At 48.9% G+C, this 25468-nt stretch overlaps 1 protein-coding gene across 1 annotated transcript; it reads right to left on the bottom strand.

Moving 5' to 3' along the window:
- Positions 1 to 1634: 1634 nt before the first annotated feature.
- KLF11 (KLF transcription factor 11) lies at positions 1635 to 15042 on the bottom strand. The gene is made up of 4 exons (XM_082303293.1): positions 14895 to 15042; positions 12240 to 12494; positions 5160 to 6153; positions 1635 to 3133 (listed from the first exon to the last, which is right to left on the bottom strand). Exons 1-4 carry the CDS (start codon positions 14934 to 14936, stop codon positions 2829 to 2831), a joined length of 1596 nt encoding a protein of 531 aa, XP_082159419.1. The 5' UTR covers positions 14937 to 15042; the 3' UTR covers positions 1635 to 2828.
- Between the last annotated feature and the right edge of the window lie 10426 nt (positions 15043 to 25468).

Here is a 25468-nt window from a genome sequence, read left to right as displayed (position 1 = left end):
ATGAGTGGTGTAAAGTCATAATCGAGCGAGCACTGGTCACCCAACAGGATCCAAAAAATCCTGCCTTTACAGATAAGTGAACTAACAAGCTCCAAAGTCTTCCACTGGCCTAGACATACAACCTAATACTGAAGATTCACATAGTTCTGGAGTGGACGCCTATGAAACCTGAAAATTCATGATTTTTTTATGACTTAAAACCAGTCACGTTACATACATTTTATTTAATAAAAGTTAAAAACACGTACAAAAATGCAGTTCCATTTCCTTAAAATATAGGCTCAAAATAAAAAGACTGAACGATAGAGTTCAGGCAGTAAAGTGCAAAGACAGCAGCTATGCCAGTCATGCTTAATCCATAAATAACCCTTACACAGCAGGAAGGAACAGACAGAGCAGACACAGCCACACCACGGCACAGCTATTCATGCACATCCACAAGAGAACAATCCACACATCCCAGAATGGGCTGCCAGGAATTGCAGGCCAGGTACACCCAAACAAGGAGGGAGCAGTTGCTTTTCCACATCATGACACACATACATGACACACTTTTTAAAAGTCTGTATTCTCCAGTCCACTGTTTCCCCCCCCCCCCGTGATGCAACAACATAACAATTTATATAATTATGACACGAGTTTCCAAACTGTTTTCTCAGGTGAGCACCATAAATGGTTAGTCTGTAAAAAAAATGAAGTACTAAACTGGCTACTGAACTGAGACAGGACATGCTTCCCCTGGTTAAAAGCATGCAAAAACAGCATCCAAAAGCCAGACTTCTTGTTCTAAGGTATTTCTGAGAAAAAAACCAAACAAAAAAGTAAGAGCAGCAACATCTCTTTGTTCACCACAGAAACTCGGAAAACTGGGTAGCAACAGAGAACAGCAACACTACACGGATCCACTTCACCAGGAAAAGAGGTTCCAGCTGAGCCCTTTGGAGAGTCCAAAGCAAGCTCCACACACACACTCACTGGCACGTACGCTGGGGTCAGTGGGATTACAGCACGTGTCAGTGAACAGGGTGTGGGCCTTTGAAAGGTCAGGCACAAAAACTTCAGTACACTTAGCACAATACTCCAATTTAGTGCAGTTTGAAAACTTACTTATATAACTACAGACTTTAGTGTAAAAAATAATGAATAGCTTTAACTGAAACAGGTCTCTGCCAATTCCAGGCGAGTGCCAGCTGAGATCGGCAAGTCAGCACTTACACAGATGAGATCCATGCTGTGCCCACACTGCGAAGCAAGACCAGGATTTCAGAACAAAGCAGTAAAAGAGACAGTGCATTCCTAGGTATCCACATTTGACGCATACAGGAAAAACAATCCTCAGTGCTCAATTAAGCCTCAGTGCAGGAGTGGCTGAAGGCAGAAGAGTCCAGAAAGAGTAAACACTCCAGAAATATTTAATTCAGTGGGGAGCTGCCTCTCAGCAAAACACCTGGTGCTTTGCTCTCCTGTCAGCTGTGCTACAGGACATACACACTCCTTCCGCACCAGGGGAACGGAGCAGTCCAATTGTGCTACGGGCATTTTGTTACTCATACCATGCCAGTACAACACAGCACTCCTGCAGCCACTGCTTCCACTTCTCAACTAGCATTACACTTTGTGTAAAAGAAAATCCATTCAACAGGGAGAGCATATTGTTTAATAGAAAAGGGTGATTTTATACAAAGTACTATGGAGAAGTATAAGGCCACATGAAGAGCATCATCAAGTTGACGTGGTGGCTATTTCTTAACTCAGGACACAATTAGTACTTCCTCTGGTGCTTTGATACAGGTAAAAGAAAGCCTTGAACAATTTCATATAAGGTGCACAAGCATCCACAATACAAAAAAACCCTTTAATTTTCTATTTCTCCTCTACTCAGAAAAATATAGAGACCCACTAATTTTTCATGGGCTATCTTGCCATTTTTGCATTTTTCAGTTTACTTTGATATGTTGGTTTATAGGACCAGAAATAAAGCTTAACTTTTAGTGTCAAAATTTCTCAACAGTGTTTGTGCTTCTACCTCCATCAGAGCAGTCTGGCTCCTCCAAACTTTGCTCCAGTGGAGTGTGGACTCGGGAGTGCTTCTACCAAAAGCCACATTGGCTTCTACTTGCAAAGGGTATGAATTCATAAAACGTTGAGGATTTCAACACTTGTATTCTCAAATTAAGTCGTTCTGGTTTGGTTTGTTTTAAAAATGACTGATGCACTTTGATCTCCAATGTCACCTGCATAAGAGGGTGCAATGGCACTAGCCTATTGCAGGATCAGGAGCTGCAAGTATGAAAACACCAACCAGTAGGAGTTACCAAATACTAAGTGTTTACAAAACAGTCTGAATGCAATTGTTTAGGTTTACTGAAAAGGAGTTTTCAAAACTCTGGGTCTCATCCAGCACAGCCCTACTAGTGCAGGTAATTTGCCTGCATAACAAGACCAAAATGAACAAATAGAAAATATATTTGGTATAGAAAATAGTAGTATAAAAATTAAAAACCACCCTGTTTTACTGTCCATCAAAATATTAACAGCAAGCATTACAAGTAACTTTTTTTAACCTATTGCCAAAATAATTTCCAAAGAGTTCTACTTTCCTGAAGTGCTGGTGATTGCAATTGCCCAAGTACTGAAAAAAAACAAACAGGGAAGGGATGAGGAAATATGACAGATTTCTCACATAGCACTATCAACAGAGGACCTAAACTGCAGGAAACTAAAGTATGCATAAACATGGGGAAAACAAAAACCATTGCCCATTCTGTTGTTGCCATTGGAGCTCTTCCTGATCTTCAGAAAGTTTGCAGAGAAGGTGCTTCTTCACTCTAGCCCTGGCAGACAGGTGATGGCACGGGGATGAGCATACTCAGAGCGCTGCTGCTCTTGGGTTTCTCTGCTGTGGCAATTCTGCTGAGTTTGCCAACCTCTGTCTGCCAGCTGGGGGTTTTCTTGGTGGTCATGTGGCGGCGGGTGTGCTTCGTCAGGTGGTCGCTGCGCATGAAGCGGCGCTCGCACACGGGACAGGCGAACTTCTTCTCCCCCGTGTGCGTTCTGCGGTGCCGTGACAGTTCATCCGAGCGGGCAAACTTCTTGTCACAGCCGTCCCAGTTGCAGCTGAAAGGTTTTTCTCCTGCAGGACATAAAGGAAGCCTGTGTTACTTTTGCGAAGCTGTGCTGCAGTTTTATCAAAGAACTAAATTAAAACCTGCCTTGAAAAAACCAACAAGTTTCACAGAACTGCTCACGTGTGCAGTCAACACAAGCTTAAGCTCAAGTTCTGTTCCAGAGAAAAATAATAGGTATCGTTTCTACTTATTCCCTTGTATCTCTTTTAAGTGTTCTTTAATCAAGTCTGGTTTTTCAGCTGTCCAAAATCCCAGTTTAAAGATACAAATCCTTCATAAAGATGCCTTATCCACTGACTAAACTAGAAGCAAGCCCCTTCCCCCATCCCTGTGTCTCCACATCTCTATGGCTGCAGCATGTCATCCACAAATACTGCAGGCAAACAGGAAGCCTGGAATGGAGCCTAAGGGTCCTGCTGCTCCAGTCATCCAGTCCTGCACGCAAACACACCCCAGCAAGCACTCCTGAGGCACAGCCTGTCCTGCCAGCTCAGAACCACAGACCAGTGATGGCAGCAGTCAGCAAGGCTGCCCACATCAGCCGCTGCTCATCCTGGGCCACTGCTGAACATCCCACCTGTCCTGAACAACCACAACTGCAACTACTGCCTGCAACTCCCACAGAGCTCCAGATAAGCATCTACCACATGGCCCAAATTTATGGGGACACTTGGGAGCGGAAGACAAGGGGCCTGCAGAAAGGAAGCCCCATAGGAGTGTTCATATTTCAGGCGTTGAGAGAAAAGTCTGTGTCTGCTGGATGTGCTCTCACCTAGCTAGTCAGCATGCAGGGGAAAGGTAGAATAAGAAAGCTGAACTACTCTTCCTCCTGATCCTGTAATGTGAACTGGCTAGCAAGGGATCAGTGTGTTTCACCTCCCATTGATGTCTTAATGATGATACAGGGACACACACAGGCTCCCTATGGATCAGCACCCAGATGTGCACAAAGCGAGGCACTTGCTGATAGTCTGTTTATCCTGGAGCACCAGGTTTAATTCAGCAGCCTCTCAAGCCAGAAACAGAAGCATCATTCTACTTCTGAACTATGGTTTACAAGAATTATCAGCTTCATGTAGAGGTTAAGCCTTTCCCCAAAGGAACTGTAAAGACAAGCTGGCAAACTAATGCAAATCCCATCACACAAGCTGACATCCAATAAACCAGTGACTGATCACAGCAGGTAGGGGAAAAAAGTCAAGGAAAACCAAAAATAGACAGAACTATCCTGTACCAATCTCCTACTATGCCTATCCTTCAACACCAAAAATAATCCCTCAGAAGTCGAAGTTAGTTTTAATTTAACAAGATCATGGAACCAGGAAAAGTGTAAGTAAAACACATGTATACTGTTTCCACACTGACCAAATTTTATGGAGCAAATCAGTTCATATTAATAACAATTAATTTCCATTTACCTCTAAAATTCCCTTCTGTAACTGAATAAACAGTTACATTCCTGTGGCAGCTATACTTCCTAACACAGCAGCCCAAAATCTCAGTGCATTCCCATTTAGCCTAAACAAAACTCTGGGGGAACAAAAAAAAAAAAAACAAACCAAAAAACCCAACCAACCAAACCCACACAAAACCAAAAAACAACAACAACAAAAAAAGGCAGCTTCTGAGTTTCCCTTTTCTTTTACTCATGTAACAATTAAGACCAACTACCTGTACTATGCTTTGCTTACACCAGACCTTTCCATGCCCCAAAACAAGGGACTCGCAGAACTCATTTCAATCTAGTCCAGATGGCAGGATTCCACTTACATCTAAACACACGCACACAAACAGCAAAGCTTCACTCCAGCTAAAGCCTGTGAAATTCAGCTAACACTACAAGGTCAGCTGAGGTCTGAGAACAAAGTATGTCTTGTTTTGCTTGTCCACAGAGAATGAACATTCCTTCCATCCCTGATACGAGCAGAAGCTTCCCTGCCACCTGCTTCTTCCCTTTCCCACCCCCCTCCCACAAAAAACGTGCATTTCAGCATCCCAACACAAGCAGTGCCAGAGCCCTCTCGTACGCACCAGTGTGGGTGCGAAGGTGCGCTTTGAGGTGGGAACTTTTGAAATAGGTTTTCTTGCACCCAGGGAAGTCACAAACATAATTCCTCCGCCTGGAGAAGTCCAGCTGGGGGGCGCAGGTCTGGCCAGAAGCGATGAACATGGGAGCAGGAGCGAGGGGCAGTAACTTGGTGCTGCCAACAGTCACCACGGTCTGCGGGCACTGCGGTGTCTGCGTGACAGCGGGCTGCGGAAGAACCAACATCACAGTCCCCTGAGGCACAGAAGGTCCCATGAGTACAGGCTGGGAGAGCGGGGCTGTCTGCGGTAAAATAGGCTTCATGGGAGTTGAGAGTGCTGGAGTTGAAGGCTTGACATACGCATTGATCATGCTGCTTTGTCCATTTAAAGGGATCATTTGACAGAGAACCTGGGGGCTTGAGACAGGGGCAGGTGTCACTGGGGTAGCTCTTTTTTGCAAGTCACTGTCACAATTCTTTGGTAAGTGGGCTTGTGGCGAAACAGGCCGGACTGGTAGTTGCCCTTTATTGGTCACAATATCACTGGAGTCATGTGCATAAGGCTGATGTACTGGAGAGGTTTTGTTGATTAAATCATCCGCAGCACACATGTCCTGTGGCAGTCTGGAATGTTTTCGGTCATCCACTCCATACCAATCTCTGGAAGTGCTGTAACCTGAAGTTACCTTTGTTTTCTCTTGCGCAGCAGGAATGTGATGGTAAGCAGAACTATCACCTGTGTGACGTATGACACTTGTTGCCATGGCCCTGCAAGGCTGAGGTGTGCAGGATTCAGAGATCACTGGCTTCTGACTGCACTGTTGCCCCACACTGAGAACGGATGGCTTGGTTATGGGAGAGGCACCGGTCGCTGATGTGACTGAGCAGGCAGCTGTGTTTGCCATGACAGTCCTTGGTTTGGAGTAAGTGACTTGTGAGGAGAGGAGCGTAGCTGCCGACATCTCCACGAAGTCAGGGCTGTGCGGAGGAGTCATGCACTGCAAAAAAACCCCACACCAGCATGGATCAGTGTAATTCCATAGCACGGTTTTCCCCTATCTTTACTCTGAAAAGTAAAATTACAACCCCTCCCCCAGCATCTCAGAATATGCCTCTTAGGACAAAGTGATTAAAGTATACTGCAGTGGTTTAATCCCAGATGGCAACCAAGTCCCATGAAGCCACTCACTCACTCATCCTCCACCCCCAGATGGATGGGAAGGAGAATCAGAAAAAGGTAAAACCTATAGGTTGAGATAAGAACAAGTTAATAATTCAAATACAGGAAAATGCAATAATAAAAATACTAATTGCAATAAAAAGGGAGATAACAAAAAGAGAGAGAGAGAAATAAAGCCCAAGAGAAACAAATGATATGCAGTACAACTGTTCACCACACACCTGGCCTGGCCCCAAGTGGTGATCGGCCCCTTCTGGCCACCTCCCTCCAGTTTATACACTTGAATATGATGCTCTATGGTACGCAATATCCCTTTGGCCAGTTTGGTCAGCAGTGTCCTACCCATGCTCTCTCACAGCTTCTCCTTCTCACTGGCAGAGCTGGAAACACTGAGAAGTCCTTGACTTAATTGTTACTGAGCAGTGCTTACCCTAAAACATCAGTGTGTTATCAATATGTGGCACTATTCTCATCTTAAATCCTAAATACAGCACTGTACCAGCTACTAGGATGAAAATTAACTCTATCCCAGCTGAAAACAGGACAATACCCACCCCATATTCTATGCCATTTATACCATGCCCACGCTTTTCAATACATCCCAATTAACCACCATCACTTTTTCTGTCTTTTGATACAAGTATCATTCCCTTAGTCTGTGGGCCATCCCACTAAAACATCTGTTGAGTTCATTTATGCATCACTTTGGGCTCCATCTCATAGCAGTCCCTTTAGGACAGGAAAAATGGTGTGTTAGGCAGGATTGCTGCCTGCTGAAGTCAGCTCTCATTCCATCGCTGTGTTTGTCCAGTTTCATCGAAGCCTGGTCTTCCTTCATCTGGGTGATTCCTCCCATAATACTCTCGATGTTGCACGTAGCCACCTCAGCAGTGGTGACATGAGTGTTATATGGCAACTAACATCATACAATCCACATCACTGGCTATTCTCATACAATCCACATCCCTTGGAAGCAAACTGTGGACTTCCCTATCCTCCCACATTACCCACCAAGTGCACCCAGGTCCTTGGGCAAAAGCAATCCATGGATGGGTTTGTCACTGCCTGACACAGGAATAACCCAGATTGTTTTCCCCGGAGTCTTATTTCTGTGCACTACAGGGACTTTATCCCCCTTCCACAGTATGTAAAAGTTTTGCTTGGGCTGGCAGATCCTCTAGTGCTGACTGCCCAGGTGGCCTTTGCTAAGCGTGTATCCCATTGTTTGAAGGTCCCACCACCCACTGCTCTCAGTAACAGTCTATTCCATCATTCAATTTTCCTGGAGACTGGTGCATGATAGGGATGTGATAAACCCACTCAATGCCATGCTCTTCAATCCAGGTGTCTATGAGGTTGTTTTGGAAATGAGTCCCCTTGTCTGGCTCAATTCTTTCTGGGGTGCCATGTTGCCGTAAGACTTGCTTTCCAAGGCCCAGGACAGTGCTCCAGGTGGTGGCATGGGGCGTGGGATAGGTTTCCACTTATCCAGTGGTTGCTACCACCATCATAAGCACACGGTGCTTGCCTTAGTGGGTTTGTGGGAGTGTGATAGAGTCCATCTGCCAGGTCTCCCCATATATTATTTCAGCAATTGTCCTCCCCACCAAAGAGACTTTAAACTGCTCAGCTTGAGTAACTGAAATGTATGTTTCACAGTTATGGATAGCCCTACAGTAGTGTCCATGGTCAAGTGCACCCCTTGACCATCCCATCTACATGTTCCATTTCTTCCTTGATGGCCTCCGATGCCATGGGCTCACGAGGAAATAAATAATTCACTCTTGTGTTGCCAATCCAGATCCACCTGAGCCATTTCAATCTTAGCAGCCTGATCCACCTGTTGGTTGTTCTGATGTTCCTCAGTGGCCCAGCTCTTGGGTACATGAGCATCTACGTGACGTACCTTCCCAGCCAGGGTCTCCACCCAGGCAGCAGTATCTTGCCACAAGGCCGCAGCCCAGATGGGTTTACCTCTGCTCTGCTTCCATCACTGCAACCACCATCACAGGGCATTTGCCATCACCCGTGAATCAGTACAGAGATAAAGCACTGGCTGTTTTTCTTGTTCAGCAGTGTCTAAAGCCAGTTTTCACCTCTGCAAACTGACTCGATTTACCTTCTCCTTGAGCAGTTTCTGTAATTTTTTGTAAGATGCTCCATACAGAAACTTTGCATCTCCAGTGCTTTCCTACAATCCAGCAGGAGTCATCAAACAAGGCATATTGTTTCTGATTTTTTGATATCTTATTACACAATAGTCTCTTCAGCTCATGTCACCTCCTCCTCAGGTGGCATCCTGGAATCTCTGCTCTCTGGCCAGTCTCAGGAGTCTTGGAAGTAATCACGATGACTGGGATTTCCAATTTGAGCTCCCAGTGTAGCCAGCAAGACCCACTGACTCCACACAGCATCAGCTACATGATGTGCAAGACCCATCCTTTGCACACCCAGCCCAGCACCGGCAGTCAGGAAGCGAGGAGGAGCTGTGCTTCAGTACCAATCACTCCCAAAGCAGCTGGAACTTCTTCGCAAGCTGCCAGTATCTCTTTTACAGTTGGGAGTACAGCAGGCTTCAGATCCTCTGTACCCCTGACTCCAAAATCCTAGAGGTTGACCCAATTCTCGCATGGTGCCTTCTGCCAGAGGTTCCAGGTAGGGCCATTCTCCTTGGCTGCAAGGTAGAGCACATTTTTTGTATCTTGTCCTGCCTGGACTGGCCAAAGGGCTGGGACAGAGTTAATTTTCTGCATGAATTATCTCCTGTTTAATTTGTTCAAAGGCTTGTTGTTGTTCAGGGCCCCATTTGAAATCATTCTTCTTCTGGGTCACTTGACAGAGAGGGCTGACAATCAGACTGTAATTCGGAATGTGCATTCTCCAAAAACCCACAATGCCTACCAAAGGTTGTGTTTTTCTTACTAGTTGCTAGAAACGTAGCTGTTATTTTGCTAATCAAATCCATTGGGATCTGATGACATCCACCTTGCTATTTTATTCTTAAAAACTGGATCTCCTGTGCAGGTTCCTAGACCTTACTTTGTTTTATGGCAGCTCTCAGAGGGATTTGGACTACTGTCTTCCCTTTCTCAAAAACTTCTGGCGCTGTATTGGTATCACCAATATATTGCAGGTGTTTCGGAACTGGATCAGTCCATGGCAAATGGTTCAAATTTCAGTCATGGGTTGTGCACACTGACTTCATCTGGATCTGTGGGTGACTGTGCCTTGCTCATGTCATAAGAAATCCCCTCTGGTACAGCTAATTCCCTCAGGTACCAGTTATCTCTCCCCACAGTGGCCCACCTGCCTGGGTGACATAATCTCTTTCCTGAAGAGATACCTTTCCCTCGCACTTGACAGAATTGCCTCCAGAGGCTGAAGACTTGTGTCATTTTTCCTATCACCTTGTCAATGCTCTCTTCCCTAGGAAGTCATCCCAACTGCTTGGCTTCCCCATCTCCTAATTCCAGACTACTAGCCCCATTGGAGCAGCCAGGTGATAATGCGCACAACTGGATGGCAGCTGAAACCTTTTCACGTATCCCACAGCTCCCTCAGGGATAGGGATCCAGAACCTTTTGTTCTGCCTCTTCCTCCAGTTTTTGTGATGGCCCTGCTTCATCCCCCTTTACTAAATGAGCTGACTTTCATGTCCATTTCTTCTTGTGTACAAGGACAACTGATAAGGGCACAAGCTCATCCTCTGGCTCAGCTGCATCATCCCTTGCTGGGGTCTGAGTAGTCACAGTGCATGATGCCACAGTCTGAGCAGCCACAAACAGTTGCTTAACCCTAAACAAGACCTGAACCATGTTCACAGTTCCTTGTCATTCACAGACCATGCTGGTTTCAACATCCTAAGGATATTCAAAATTTTCAAAATTCCCATGCCTGGAGCAGAAGGGGAAGACTGTGTGTGTCTTCTACACAGGTTGGCTTTCTGAGGCAAAAAGGTAAAAGATGCCATTATTAGCAGTTTCTAATAGATGGTTCCCCAAGTACAGAGGTGATGAGAGAGGTGCTGAGAGTATGAAAACCAGATTAGTTTCAAGGCCAGCAGTTCTGTTCTTTCATAATCCAGTGTTACGAAGTGCAATAAAATGATAACCTTAGCCCAGCCCCCAGAGATGACACCACAACACAAGAGGAAACATACACAGCAAGTAAACTGTTACATAACACAACTGATACCAAATAATTCAACACTGTGATCAACAACTATTAAACTAATAAAATGAATCCTGGTAACAAATTTGTTTCAAAACATTCTGGTCAGATCTGTCATGGAGGAGAAACAGAAAGAAAAAACTCATGTGTTGACGTAAGAACAAGTTAATAACGGAAATAAAGTAAAATATATTAACGACAATTGTAATTACTATTACAGGGAGATAACAAAGAGAGAAGAATAAAACCCAAGAGAAACAAGTGGTGCACAGCACAGTTGCTCACCACCCACTAACCAATGTCCAGGTCCTTCCCAACAGCACTGGTCATTCCAGTTTTTATGCTGGGCATGACACTCTGTGGTATGGAATATCCCTCTAGGCAGTTCAGATCACCTGCCCTGGCCGTGCTACCTCCCAGCTTCTTGTGCACTTCCTCACTGGCAGAGCATGGGAATCTGAAAAGTCCTTGACCTGGGGTAAGCACTGCTCAGCAACAACTAGAGCATCACTGTGTTACCAGCATGATTCTCATCCTAAATCACAAACACAGCATTGTGACAGCTACTAGGAAGAGAATTAACTCTATCCCAGCCAAAACCAGGACACTACATTGCCTCATCTCATGGCCATTCTGATGATGCTCAAAAGCATATTAATAAAAGGAAGGCAATGAGGCAGTTGTAAACCTGCATAAAACACTGCAATCACTGCACTACAAAAAAGTCTTTCATTCCTTCCCCCTCAGAATGGGCACAGCTGTAAGAGGCTATGAGCAGAATAAACAGACCAGCAATAGATAGCAATACTGTACCTTTCCATTTCAAGCTCCCAGCAAGCCCTAGATCTTTTCCCTCATCATCTCATGGCTATTTCTAAGATAAAGACAAATGAAACTGCTCTCTCCCTCCTTATTCATCCATTTCTCTCTATGCTGTCTTCCTGCATCACCTCTCCTTCCTCCTTTACCACTGAAAGGTATCTCCTGTGCTGCTCAAGAGACAGTGTCAACACTGAGCAGCAGGAGATACTATGGCAGCTCCTTGTCAGGCTGTTCTTATCTCAGCCTCTTTCCTCTATTATTCCCCTTTTTCCTGGCAGCTGCATACTAGAAGCCTACTGGTTGAAATGGGCCTTAACCATCTAAAACCTTAATGACACCAAGCCATTTTTTAATACTTACTTTTGTTGTAATATAAATTGAAACAAAAGAAAAAAAAAAGTGGATTCAACCAACATTAGTCAGCTGGAATAGACCAATGTCTGGAGAAATAACTGACTACATGTACAAACACATAGTACAGAAACTAATTAAATTCCCTATTTCATAATGGTAACGTGTACTTTCTCTTACAATGACCAGTGAAGCATAATGTCGTCAAGGGCCTTTTTTTATACAGTGTCTGCAGATATGTTGATACCAAATCACCAAGGCTCACTCTGCCATTCTTACTCAAAGTGCTCCAAGAAACCTACAACAGCTATCTTGACATCTCTGTCAAATCAAATAACCTGTCAGCAAAGGCTTTCACACCTAAATTTAACAAAAACCCCTGTATTTGCTAAACCAGAGACAGAAAGAAAACCCTAAACTCAACATGTTCACCTCACTATTCTGTGCACACACACAAAGGGACACCTGAGCAAGTCTATCTTTTCCAGCCAAGTCAAAGCATTGCACGGATGTGGCATTCAGGTGTTGGGCATATTTATTTTGTGTTCATGTTTTTCTTACCAGTGTCGATAGATAGTCCTTTGGTAATTCAGCCGTAGCCTCGGCGTGCATTGTGAAATCCCCAGAATCTGAGAAGGGCGTGAGGGGCCTTATCTTTAATATGTCACCTTTCTGTGATCTTTGACCCCAGGAGCTCATACAAACAAGGGCTTCAACGGCTTCAATGTCGTTCTGCTCCAAGGTGCTGCAGGTAGACCTTTCACTGTCATGACGCTGCCGTTCACGGATAGACTCATAGATGTCCACAATGTCAACCTGAGTGTAATCACATTACTGGCTATTAGGACAAGTCAGAATACAAAGCCCACACCACCCACACACTGTCTGCTCACAATGAAGGTCATCTGAAACAGATCCCATGCCCATGGCAAGCCTTTTACCAACTGGCTCAACTCTCACTTTCCCCCCTGCAGCTTGTCTCCACAATCCCTTCTCTTAAAAAAAAAAATTAAAAAAAGGAAGACGTGTGATTTTCCAGGAAAAGAACAGGTATCTGTGTGTGGCTCACATTTCCAAGCTTACTTTCCTGGATTACACTGCTCTGAATAAACACATCCCATGCTTGCACACAAGCAAAAAAGAGGAAAATGCTGACTTCCAACCCTGTTTAAACAAGGCTGTTTCCTGAATCCTTTAAAAGACAACTGCTATTTGGCACTAATCTCATTCTGGAAACATTTATAAAATAAATTTCAGCTGTCAGTAAGATGCTTTAAGGTATGATCATTGACTTGGAGTACTGCACATCACAAAAGAATTTTAATCTTATTTTTAATAGGGAAGCCAGGATGGGGAAAGGATGGAAGGAAAATAGTCTTCAAAGTGCAGTGGCAACTATTTGTATTGTACTTTAGAAAGGTCTGATAGGTGCTAGGTATCTTAAATGCACTCTGAGTAACATGAAGACAAATGTAATCACACTGATTTGTTTCCAATTGCAAGCATCACAGAGTATTTGTGCGTGCATGTGTATACATGCAAAACACTTGACTTCTCTACAAAAGGATATCCAAACTTCATAAAGCTCTCACAGTGCTTGGCAGTGGCTCCAAAAGCTATGCTGCACTCGTGGTTTATTACTCACACGCCAGTTCAGTCTCAAACTAGGCATCCAAACTCTTCCAGTCTTTAGACACACCAACTAACTTGAAGGCTGGGATTCAGAAGCATGGACCAAGCCTCTTGAGCCTACTGCTGTTACACAGAGTGTTTATATACTGCAGGAAAAAGGTTTTAACTCAAAAGGCAACACCACACCATTAGCATGGCCTCAAGCCCTAGAAGGAATTCTTCTCAATGGGTGACAGCACTTAAGTCAATGAGTTTTGTTACTGAGTTAAGTAATGTAGGATGATCCTTATTCAATCCTTATTCAGTGTCACAAAGATGTAAAGCTGTGTGACACTGTCTACACTCTAGGGATGTGGAAGCAAACATGCTAAATATAATGGATCAAAAATGTTGGTACCATACTCATAGAGGACTTTCACCTAAAACACGAGGTACCAGGCATGGAGATATCAAGATTCAGGGGTTTGGAAGAGGTAAAAGTGATTAACAGCTTGGAGAGAGACTTCTAAGAATTCCCATTGAAAAACGGATAATTTTCCATTGAAAAATTAGAGGAAAACACGATGTGTGCCTGCAAGCCTGGACCCCAACCGCCTGTCACACCGGGGCCACGCCAGGCGACGCTCTGCACTGAGCTGAGTCTGCCAGTGTTCCTCTAAGTGCGCCTGCAAACAGCGGGTTTATTTTTTCCAGCCTTATGTTTCAGACGAGTAGCTCTCCGTAAAGAAATGTGAAAAAAAAAAAAAAAAGTGCCTCGCTTCCTCAAAAAAACCCCGAAATCCAAAAAAAAACCTCACAAAAAAAGCTCTTTCTGCAGACGAGCGCTGCAGCCCGGGCTCCCCGGCTGCTGCCAGGGAAATGGCCAGCCGCGCCGGGCGCCTGTCCTCACATCACCCCGCCGGGAACTACGTGCGCGGGCTGCAGGCAGGATGGGGACGGGCAGGAGGCGCGGGTAGCACGGGCTGTGGGCAGGATGGGGACAGGCAGGGCGGGTCGCTGGCGGGAAGGATGGGGCACGGGCAGGGAGCATGGCGGGCGGGCAGGGCGGGTCGCTCCCGGGCAATTGGGAGCAGCGAGCAAGGACGTGCGGGTAGTGAGGGCGCAAGGGGAACGGGCGGGCACTGCCGTGCGGGCAGCGCGGGTCACCCCGCAGGGCAGCGCCTCCGCCCGCCCGCCCGCCAGAGCCGCGTTCGCCCCCGCCCGCTCCCCTCCCCACAGCCGCTGCCCCCGGCCGGGCGGTGCCGCCGAGGGGAGGATGGCGCGAAGGGAAAGAGGAGGAGGAGGCGGAGGGCACCTCCCACCCTGCCGCCGCCCCCACACGGTCGCTTCGGGAGGGCGACCCCCATTCCCGGCAGGTGACCGGAGCAACACCCGCTGCTGAGGGCTCTGTCCTGGCACAGCCACCCCGTCCCCGCTGACCGACCAAGCCGCTCCCCGCAGGGCGAGTAGCGGACCCTGCTGAGGTGGCGACGGTCCCCGCACTCTGCCCGGCACCGAGCACGTGCCCGGGCTGTACTGGGTACAGTACTACCCCCGCCACCCGCTCTTCCCTTCTCTCCCTCCGTCCGCCCGGCCGGTGCTCACCGCGGGCGCATCTTCCATGTCCGAGCAGGGCGAGCCGTGCATGGCGCGGCTCGGGCGGGCGGCGATGGCAGCGGTGCGCCCGGGGAGCGGCAGCGGCGGCAGCGGCGCGCACGCAGCGGCGGCAGCGGCACCCGGCGGCGCCGCCTCCTCCTGCCCCGCCCGCCGGGCGCGGCGCGGCCGCGCGCTGGGGGAGCGCTCGGAGCGCAGCCTGCGCCAAGCAGCGCGGGGGGGGGGGGGGGGGACGGCCCCGGCCAATCAGCGCCCGCCGCGGCCCGCGCTCGGCCAATGAGCGCGGGCGGGCGGCGTGATCGCGGCGTGCCGGCGGGAAGGGCGGCGCGTGGGCACGGCCGGCGGGAAGGCGGGGAGGGGCGGGGCGGCAGGGGCGGGGGAGCGCGCGCTGGAAACTGGGGGAAAGGTCGGGGGCGGGGCGGCGGCCGGGAATGCCCGCGCGCGGGGGGGCGGGGCCGCCGCCTTTCCCCTCCCCCCGCGGTGCGTGCGGCGCGGCACGAGCGCTCCCGCCAAGCGCGCCCGTTCCGGGGAGCAGCCCTGTGCCCGCGGGCTCCCGACACCCGCCGCCGGCATTCCCGTTCCGGGGAGCAGCCCTGTGCCCGCGGGCTCCCGACACCCGCCGCCGGCATTCCCGTTCCGGGGAGCAGCCCTGTGCCCGCGGGCTCCCGACACCCGCCGCCGGCATTCCCGTTCCGGGGAGCAGCCCTGTGCCCGCGGGCTCCCGACACCCGCCGCCGGCATTCCCGTTCCGGGGAGCAGCCCTGTGCCCGCGGGCTCCCGACACCCGCCGCCGGCATTCCCGTTCCGGGGAGCAGCCCTGTGCCCGCGGGCTCCCGACACCCGCCGCCGGCATTCCCGTTCCGGGGAGCAGCCCTGTGCCCGCGGGCTCCCGACACCCGCCGCCGGCATTCCCGTTCTGGGGAAGCGCCTGTGTTCCTGCAAATTCCCGGCATCCGACGCCAGTTTTCCCGTAGAGGTCCTGCGTGCCACATGCGGTAGGGAGGGGGTCGGGTGCCTTCCCGTCCACGGCACTGCTTTGCCGGATGGAGGATTTGGGATTAAAAATAACCCTAAACCGCCTCCCAAAACCCATGAAGGGTCAGTGTGATTGATCATTGCATCCATTGGTGTTGGAAGGCCTCCCCTGGGCCAGCCCAGCATGTGCCTCTTAAAAGCATTCAAGGCACAACATATATTCTGTTAAAAATTTGTGTTCTTCGGTTTTTCCTGTCCCCAGCCCTTGTTTTCATTTTCCAATGGCCGCTGAAGCATATTGGCCCTGTGATTTCCAGCAGGATTTGTGGCTGTGCTGGCAGTGGCAGCACTGACCCCAGCTGGGCAGCTCTGCATCCCAAAGCCTGGGACGGGACAGGAAAGACCTGGGTCCCCAGGGAGGGTCAGGGTCAGAGCTGTGTCCCCTGGGACAGGACAGACGTGGGTCCTGCAGGCCTCTCACGGCTGCTGGCCTTGCCAGCACTATCCCAACCCGCCCCTGCCCCCTCCCTTGTGCCTCCCTGACACAGAATATGGACAGCAAAAAGCATTTTATCCTGCTGAATTATCTCTATTTGTTCCTTCCCTGGTTTTTCAAGATGTGACATCCTCAAGTGTCCACACAGAGAATCATCTTGAATCTCTTGGCTCCTTCTGCTGTCAGCTTCATTTGGCCACTGGGGTTTATTTTTTCCATTACAGCTCTCCCGAATCCCCGTACTTCCCTGCTGCCCATGTAGTTTCTAAAGCTTCACCGCACTGGTCTCCATTACTGCACATTTCATGTCCTTCAGCTTTCCCGGCACTACCACTTCCCAGCCCATCAAACAACAAATTAGAAGGATCTCCCTGGCCAGCGCTTTGTGCCGTGCGTAGGTTACCAGCAGCTTTCTCCCTGTGTTTGCATGGGACCTGCCGTGCTGCAGCCCTGGCCTCTGCTGTATGATGGTGAGGAAAATGCTGATAATTCAAACTGCAAATTGAGTTCTAACGTTAAAGAGTTCTGTTCGCAAAAGGGAATCAGTTGTGTGACAGAGAATGAAAAATAATTTGTGAAAATGCCATAGGTGCCTAAAAAGCACAGTTGAGGTGGCACAGTGGGGACACGGGGTTTGTGCCTCTCCTGTGAATCACTAACTGTTCTTTGTAAAGAGCCAATTGCATGGATCCATTTCAAGAAAAACCTTTAGGGAATTGTAAAACTAGGAGAATACTGTTCTATTTTGCATGTGTTCCAATTCTGCTGTGGCTGGGAAGCGACTTGTGTTTGTCTCCTTGCTGCTTGTTGTAACACATGCAGTTCCTGCTCGAAGCAGTTACTCGCACAGCCTTAGTCATTGACAGCACAGACTTTTAATTGAGTAGCAGCATCTGGGGGCAGCATAGCAGCCTCACCAGGGAAGAAGCAGTCACAGGGAAGTAGAATGGAATCATTTCTCCTAACTCCCAGCAGGATGTTTTCCCATGTCACACACTACAGACTCTGCCTACATGTTCCAAGTCCCCCAGGGGTCCTCACTACAGCTCATGGATGCGAGACCAGTTAAAAGAAGTGACGTTAAGGTCTGTACTCTGACTTGTGCTGTAGGGAAATTGTGTTTGATTATGTTCCCCTTGCTGAGCTAAAAATGGCAACTAAAGTTTTTAAAATAAATCCTCGGATTTATTTTAAAGTCACCTGGTTTGCCCTTTTTGTGCTGCTGCCAGCTGAGGCAGTGTTAGATGAGGAAGGAGCACCTTCATCCTCACATCAAATGTCAGGGGTCTGAACCCCATGGAGCCTGAGACCCCAGCCCTGGCAGCCTTAGAGCTTCTCCCTCTCTCCTGGCTCCTACTTCTCCCCCCTTTCTCTTTCCCTTCCCAAGGCTGCACCAAGGTGAATAATAAAGCAGTTAACATTATCCTGCTTCTTTGTACTTGCGCCTACACCCACTGATTTCCCCATGGGTTTCACCCAGCAGCACAGCTTCCTGAGCACGGCACAAGCAAGCTCCTCGGGATGATCCACGCTGGCTGCAGTTTCCCTCCTTGGAAGTAGTAACCTGGAACAAAGCCCAGCTATGCTCAGTACTCCATTCCAAAGAGCTTGGAGCAGCCTACCTATGTCGGTGTCCCTGCCCTGCCTGGCTGTGGCAATGTGCTGTCCATCCCAGCAGAGCCATCCTACACCAGCCTCTCCTTCCAGTGCTGCTGCTCCGGTATTCTCTGGATCAGGCTCTCTGAGGACCATGTGGTTTTATAAAGGCCTGTTTAACTCAGACTGCTGGCAAACACTTCAGAGAAAAGCTTTCCTTGTTGAGATAGACAATGCCTTTGTTCCGAGGTAGGAAGGAGCAGATATAAGTGGCTGCAGTGGAGGCTTGAGAAGGCTCTGCTCTGGTTATCTTATCCTTTTGGCTGGGATGACAAGAAAGAATCAAACATCCTGTGTGAGTAGGAGGGAAAATAATTAATACTGGAGACTGAAAACAACAAAAGGTCATGCAGGCAGCTCTCTCCCATTCCCTTCTTGCAGCTAATTATGCCATAAACAATTCAAAAGAGACTGAAGGGAGAATATTACGGGCTCAGGCTGTTTTCCTAATATTTACCAGCAGTTAAAAATAGACCAAAGCAGTTGTCTGGGGTGCAGCTATACAGCTAGTGCATTTTGGCAGCGGCATCTGGTCTGGCTGAAGCAGCTACTGCAGCAAACACACAGAGCCTAGCAAATGGGACAGCACGGAATAAATGTAGATAGTTACAGTCAGAGCTCCCATGCAGGGGACGTGAGAAGATGCATGGGAAGAAGTGAAAGACTGTGATAGGATGCATGTGGTAAGACATGTGTGAGGATGTATCTCTGTCCCCTCTCCCTCCTCTGTTGTGAAGGACAGAGCAGTCAGAGCTGCCACAACCCCCGATTGTCCCAAACGACGCTTGCTGGGCCGACAGCAGGCTTGCAGAGGAGAAACGCCCCACCACGGAGGAAGCTAAAGAGCTCTGCCAGGTGGTGTCTGTCACCAGCTGATGGAAACGGCTGCAGCAGCCCCTGGCCAAGGGCAGCAGCAAGACCGGAGGGATTCACCCAAGGAGTGAATGCACTGTCCTCAGTGGGAATAGCAGAGATACGGAAGGAATGCAGAGTTGTATATACAGGGTATCTCTGAGAAATAGCGGGGGGAAAGGAATATAAGAGAACCATGGAGAATAGAGGTGGGAAGAAAAAGAGAATAAAAGAAAGCAGGCAGACCAACAAGGAATATTTCTTGGTAGAATAATTTCTGAATGCAAAAGTGATGATAAGTCCACGGGCTTTTACAAAGACTGTGCCCAGCTGACATCGAGTGTGAGGGACCTTTTGGGGGGTTGCCTCTTTGCCGTGGAGCGAGCGGGTACAGCCGGAGCGACGTTCGGCCGCGGGCTGCTGGCGCTGTCCCCGCGGGGCCCAAGGGACAGGGACGCGCTCCCGGCGAGCCAAGGGCAGCGCTGGACAGCGCGTCAGAGGGAAGGGCAGTGCAGACGTGCCGTCCCCCCACACTGTCACGCTGCGTGTGGCCAGCTGCCCAAGGGGACATCTCATTTGTGGCTGCGGGTATCGGGTAGCGCAGCAAATCCCCCCGTCCGCCCCGGCGGACTGCCTACGTGTCTGCCAGCAGGGACAGCTGGCGACACAGCAGCCTTTCCCAAAGGGAGGACAAACCACGCTCCTCACGTGCTGTCCCCAACTGCTTTGAGTCAAAAGTCAAATTCTTCCTCGCCTGCATCTTTCATACTCGCTTTCAGAAACAGATTGAGCTTTTGGTGCGTGGATAAGCATCCAAGGAGCGGAGAAGCAGCCAGCACAGCATAAGAAAACATAGCCAGGTTACAACAAAAGGAAAGGCTTTAAGAGAAGAACCACAAAAACTGTTTCCCGCTCTATTTTGGACCCAGTGTGCTGATAGAATAAACACACGCTGCCAATTTTTTTCTTCACTCCCAAAAATATGTTTCTACATGAAGAAATATTAACTGCATCAAAGACTTCGTGAACCCTGGCAGTACTACTGGGAGAAATCACCACTCAAACAGATTTGTTATGAGTATGTGAAATACAGTGTTTACTGAACTGAAAGAATCCAGTCCACAAATATTGATTACAGGTGTGGACTGTCCACAGGTCCACTGTAATAGAAATAAAAAAGTGACAGCGATAAGTGTAACATGCTAGTGCACCATCTGCTTGCTCAAGTGCACCATCTGTTTTTTCTACCGCTGCGATTTGTGCCCTGATCCTATTTTAGTGGCACCAGGAGATGGATTCAAATACTAGCAAAAATTAAAATTACATCTCTTTATTTATTGTTCTGCTTAAGAGGATGTCTTCATTGTTTTCAGTGTTCCCTTGACCTCAGCACTACTGTTAGCTAAGCCTGTACATATTTTCTGACACACAGTGTATTAAAGCATTAGCAATGCTGATGGATGTTCCCCTCTTTTGGTCATCTCAGGACTTGCTGGGGCAGGTATCAAGCCTATGTGCAAACATGTGTTTCATCCTGAGTTGTCTTCCACATGTTAACAACCCTGCACTGTTTTCATGCAGCACTCAGGTGCTGGAAAACATCCTGTGTGACCAGAGACCAACTTCTGGACCACTGGACATCATTCCTAGTGGGGGTGATTGGTGCCACGGAGCCGCACAGGGCAGCAGTGGCCTGGTATTGGCAATGGCTCCCCCAGTACCAACCCTGGCATCTCCCCTGGGATATTGTCCACGGGCACCCGAGTGTTGTGCAGCACCGAGCACAGAATGGTGCCAAGCCCCAGGGAGGGCTCTGGGTCATGGTGGGGATTGTGGCTGGTCACAGGTGTCCTGCTGTCTTGTCATGTGTCATCTTTCTTGACACCAGATGGGACTTGTTTAAGACCCTGCTTTTTCCTGTTCTTCAGACTGGCTCTGGATTACCCAGCTGGTATCAGAGGGGCTCTCTGCATGGCTCAGATGTACAGTCTCTGTCCCCTCTCTTGTTTGATAATGTGAGACACTACTGAGCACCTTCAAAAGTTTCCCCCAACACCCCTTTCTGGGAATGGCCCCTTCTTATGTGCCTGGGAATGGCCAAGACATCCCAGACTTAGATTTCTGATGAAAGGTTGCTGCTGCTTGAGGTCATGTCTCTAAGCAGACCCCAAAGTAAGAGTCCATGTTACTTCTGGTCTAGTGCCTTATCTGTATCCCTGCTACCCTCCCCGATGCACTTCCAGGGTGACTCCTGACCCTGCACTTCCTGGGGAATTAATCAGTCACATATCCCTGCTCCACATCATCCATTCTGCAGCCTTTCCATCTCCTCCTCTTCCCTGGAACTGCATCTCCTATGCTTTCCTCCCTCAGCCCTGCAGAACGAGCCTCTCCCTCTCCCTTCTTGGCCCTCTCCTGGCAAAATATTAAGAATAAGGAGCATCCCAGTAAAAATGTCAGTATCAGGGATTGCAGTTATTGACCATCACTGAAAGTCAGACAAATGAGGGGACTGAGCAGGGGCAGGAGACCAGGCAGGACAACCCTGGACAGAAGTAAACACAAGGCTTGTGTGGAAGAGAATGGGACAGATGAGAAGGCCACTGTCCTTGGCACCAAACATGCCTCTAACTGCTGCTCTCCTGCATGTGGATGTCCTCATGGACACCAAGGCTCAGCCCTGCTTGCCCTGGATGTGTTCTGGCCAGGGGTGAAGAACCTGGCTGTGGGGCCACCAGCACAGTGGGAGTGTGGTCTGCCCCCCTTGCTGCTCACAGAGGCACAGGGTCTGCAGTAGGTGAGCAAGAGACAAAAGCTGAGGTAGCCCTGCTCTGCGTGCTCAGCTTTGCTTGCTGCTTCCTACAACAACATACGCGTATCAAATTGTGTCAGAGTGAGTGCACTGCGAATTCTGCTGCACAAGGTCCTCCCCACGGCAGCCAGCTGTCACACCACACACATCCAAACAGGAGTGTGATTGCTAACCCATCATGTTTATAAATAAACTCCTCACCAACCACTCTGGCTAAACCATCACCTTCTTCGAGTTTCCTTGGACTGTGCTGTGCCCACTCCCATCTCTGCTCCTGGTTGCAGGATCTGCATCCTGCTCATCTGACACCTTCCTTTGCCTCCCCAAACACTTCCAGAGGGCAGAACAGCTGTGCTCTCACAGACACGTTGTCTCCAGCTCAGGCAGCCCGTGCTCCCTCAGGGGTGACAGAGTTCCTGTGTCCCTCTCCAATGCCACATTTGTCTCACTGGGCATCACAATGCCAGATGCTGGGGGGCCAGAGAAGAGCTGCAGCTGGTAGCACAGACACCAAATCCAGGGACAAGGACATGTCCCTGGTAAATGACAGCCAAAGCAAAGGACAGTATGGGCTGAGGAAATTGCTTGTAAGGGTGATTTCCCCCACCTTAGTGCTTGCACTCAAACTATGCCACCAATGATTATATACCCTGATCAGCCTCCTACATAAAATGCTGAATTAAATATATATTGAGGGACACAATCAAGTATAGGATTTTACTGCTGAAAAATACATTTTCCATTAATAGTTAAATAAATACAAAAGCCACCTTATGAGCTTTTTTGGGGGGGAAGTCAGTAGCAATTGAGTTGTTTAACAGTTTAAATCCCTGTTCTAGTATCTAAAGCGAGGTGTCTCACCCCAGCAATGGCCACATCCCATCCCTGCCCCAGCTGAGGAGCTGGAAAACTGCAATTCCTGCTGTTGTGATGCTTCCTTAGCAGCATTGTTGGTCATACATGACTCAGTCGGCTCCATTCACTCGCTCAGCTGCAGAACAGACCCTGCCTGTTGCTTGGATCAAGCATCCAGGCAGCTTGATGATTTTTCTCATAACTAGTGCTTGCCTGGACTTACTCGCTGCAGCTCCCCTTGCACACTGCAGATCCTAATACCTCCCTTCAAAAGCACTTTCCAAGTTAGTTTTACACTGTTTACATAAAAAGGACAAGGAGTCCCTATTTTTTTCCCCAGCATGGGTAAATCCTTACATCAGCCTTGGGTGTGCACTTCCCCTTCAGGATGTTAAGAGATGCAAGAAGATGACTAAAGTGAAATAAACTCAGGTTCCAGTTCGGGGCTGCAGCTCTTCTGGGTGCATAGCTGTGCTCTTTTCCCTTCCTGAGTACAGGTAACACTGTTTACACTCAATTTCTTTCCCCTTGGTTATCCTTCCACGGTGCCAGCAGAGCAGAGAACTGAGCTGGCACCATGTCTTGCGGTGCGTTTGCAAGGGGTGGATGTTGTCCAGGGATGCCCCCAGCTGCATGCCCCCCCTCTGGGCTGCTGCACCTCTTCCCCATGGCTGCAGCTCACCTGAAGCAGCCATCACCACTTCATCTCTGATCTCTTGGTATTATTTCCTCCAGGAGACCCAGCACAAACCTTCACAAGACAAAAGGCACAAACAAGGAGGAGTTTCAGAACATCAGGAAATACTTCTCTGTGAGGGTGATCCAGAACTGGGATGCCCAGAAAGGCTGTGGTGTCTCTGTTTCTAGGGATATTCAAAAACCCTCTGGACAGGGTGCTGGGCAGCAGGCTGGGGGTGGCTGCTTGAGCAAAGGAGGAGGACCATGTGCCAGACAGCCCTTCCAACTCCAACCATGCAGTGACCTGTGAAGAGCAGTCTGAGGCTGAACATTCACAGTTCACAGTTCTGCTGGATGGGAAAGGCTCTGGACTGGGGAGAAACATTGATTTTATCCCAAAACCTTCCCCACACACCCAGTTAATTTCCAGCCTTATGGTCAAACTGAGCCCTCGCCACAGCTCCTTCTGCTCCACAAGCACCACCCCTCCTTTTCTCCTGAGCAATTGACCGAAGTAAGCTGAGCTGCGAATAACCTGCCTGAATATCTTAACCTGATGGTTTGGGCTTCCAGTCAGTGCCAAACACAGACTTGCCCAGCTGGCAGCTTATTTTGTTCCCCAGCTCAGGTCAAGTCCTTTTCCCTTTATCAGGGCATGAAATCCCAGTGCTGCTGCAGCAGCCAGGTCCCTGCTGGCCAAACTTCCACCTGCTATCCCTGCACTTTATGGCATTCACACGCTCTGTCATGCTGGATTACATCCACCCGAGCGCTGTCGTCAGGGAGCTCAAATATAAAAGCCTCAAGATGTACCTTTAGAGGAAAATAACAGCAGGGTAATGGGTAGATGTAATGCAGCGTGAAGAAAACCTTGAGGATCAGAGAGAGAGGGTTTTCAAAGAAGGGTGATGGGGCAAAATTCCACCAAGAAATTAAATATGGCATGATTTGATGGTGTTGAAGAGCATAATTAACCCCCAGCACTTAGGAACTGAAAGATGGACCTGAAGGAATAAGAAAAGCGAAGGAGAGTGATTTAGGGTGAAAATCATCATCTTCATTTTTCTTCCTCTTGAGGTATCTTTCAAATTTTCTTTTCAGTCCTGGAGGAGGACTCAAAATTTTCTTTTGAAAAAAAACACTGGAAGTCAGAATGGAGTCTTAGGGGTGCTGCTGGCCATGAATGGGGCAGCACTGTGGTCCCTTGCCCTGCAGCATGTACAGAGGAGGAGGGACAAGCTGTGCCTCTAAGGAGATAAGGTGGATTTGGGCCCTTCTCTCATCAAAACCCTCACCCCTGTTGGGGCTGGGCAGCCCAAGGCATTGCAGCATCCCCATGGGCAGAGCTCAGCTGGCCCCCAAGGCTGAGCTGTGGGTCACTGGCAGGCAATGCTCTGGACGGGACTGCCATGAAGTGCCAGCTCACTTGGGAATGGCCACATAGCACAGCAGGGGGTGATTCAGGCAGCAATGGATGTTCTTTTAGATTGCCATCGCTGATTTTATAACTGTCTCCTTTTGTCTCCGGCATTACCCTGACCTGGGGCTTTGTAGGCAGCAAGTCTCGACCAGCCTCTTGCCTGCAGCCTGGGCTCTTTTTTAAGCACACAGAGCAGAGGCAAGTGGGAGAGCAAGGGGTGGTTTAGGGCCCTTTAGGATATTCACATGGTGGGGGACCCAGCACTGCTGCTCCCCAAAAGCCCTTGGTCAGCACTGGCTGAAAGGCTCAAAGCATTTCAAGCGAGAAGCAGCAAAGACTGTGGGCACACGACCTGCAAAGCTGACCATTGTGTGATCCCTTTTCCTTTATTTACTTATTAATAGCTCACGTAACTGTTTAAGAAAAAAAAAAACCAAACAAGCAAACCTTATCATGACAAGATTAGAAGCATCACCAAACCAAGCACTGGCAACAACCCCTATGCCACTGGCACAGCTGCTGAGCAGAGCCAGCACCAGTCCCTGCACTCCTGTGCCCTTATCCCAGACACCCCCTGAGCAGGGCTGAGCATTGCTCCCAGAGTGGTCCCTGCAGACAGCAGCTGCTCCAGCCATGTCTCTTCAAGCCAGGGACTGGGCTCTGGCTGGGCACGTTCCCATGGCTGGAGCAGGCAGGTTGGTTCAATCTGAACTCCGGGGCAGTGGCCACAGGACAGCGCCCCACTCATCTCAAATCACCAAGCTCAGAAGCTGGAAGAGCAAATTCAACAGGTTGGCAGGGTCAGCGCTGCCAGCTGGGGC

This window comes from Coloeus monedula (assembly GCF_965178545.1).
Source record: "Coloeus monedula genome assembly, chromosome: 2".
In the NCBI taxonomy this organism is placed as follows: Eukaryota; Metazoa; Chordata; class Aves; order Passeriformes; family Corvidae; genus Coloeus; species Coloeus monedula.
The sequence above is the reverse complement of the archived record's forward strand: the minus strand, read 5'-3'. Positions and strand labels throughout refer to the sequence as shown.

Bases quoted from the DNA above. Each gene is read 5' to 3' on its own strand.
- KLF11 (XM_082303293.1), bottom strand. From the start codon at position 14,936: ATGCACGGCTCGCCCTGCTCGGACATGGAAGATGCGCCCGCG. The intron at 12,495-14,894 runs GTGAGCACCGGC...GATTACACTCAG, and splicing joins ACATGGAAGATGCGCCCGCG to GTTGACATTGTGGACATCTA. The intron at 6,154-12,239 runs GTAAGAAAAACA...GTTTTTTTGCAG, and splicing joins AGGACTATCTATCGACACTG to TGCATGACTCCTCCGCACAG.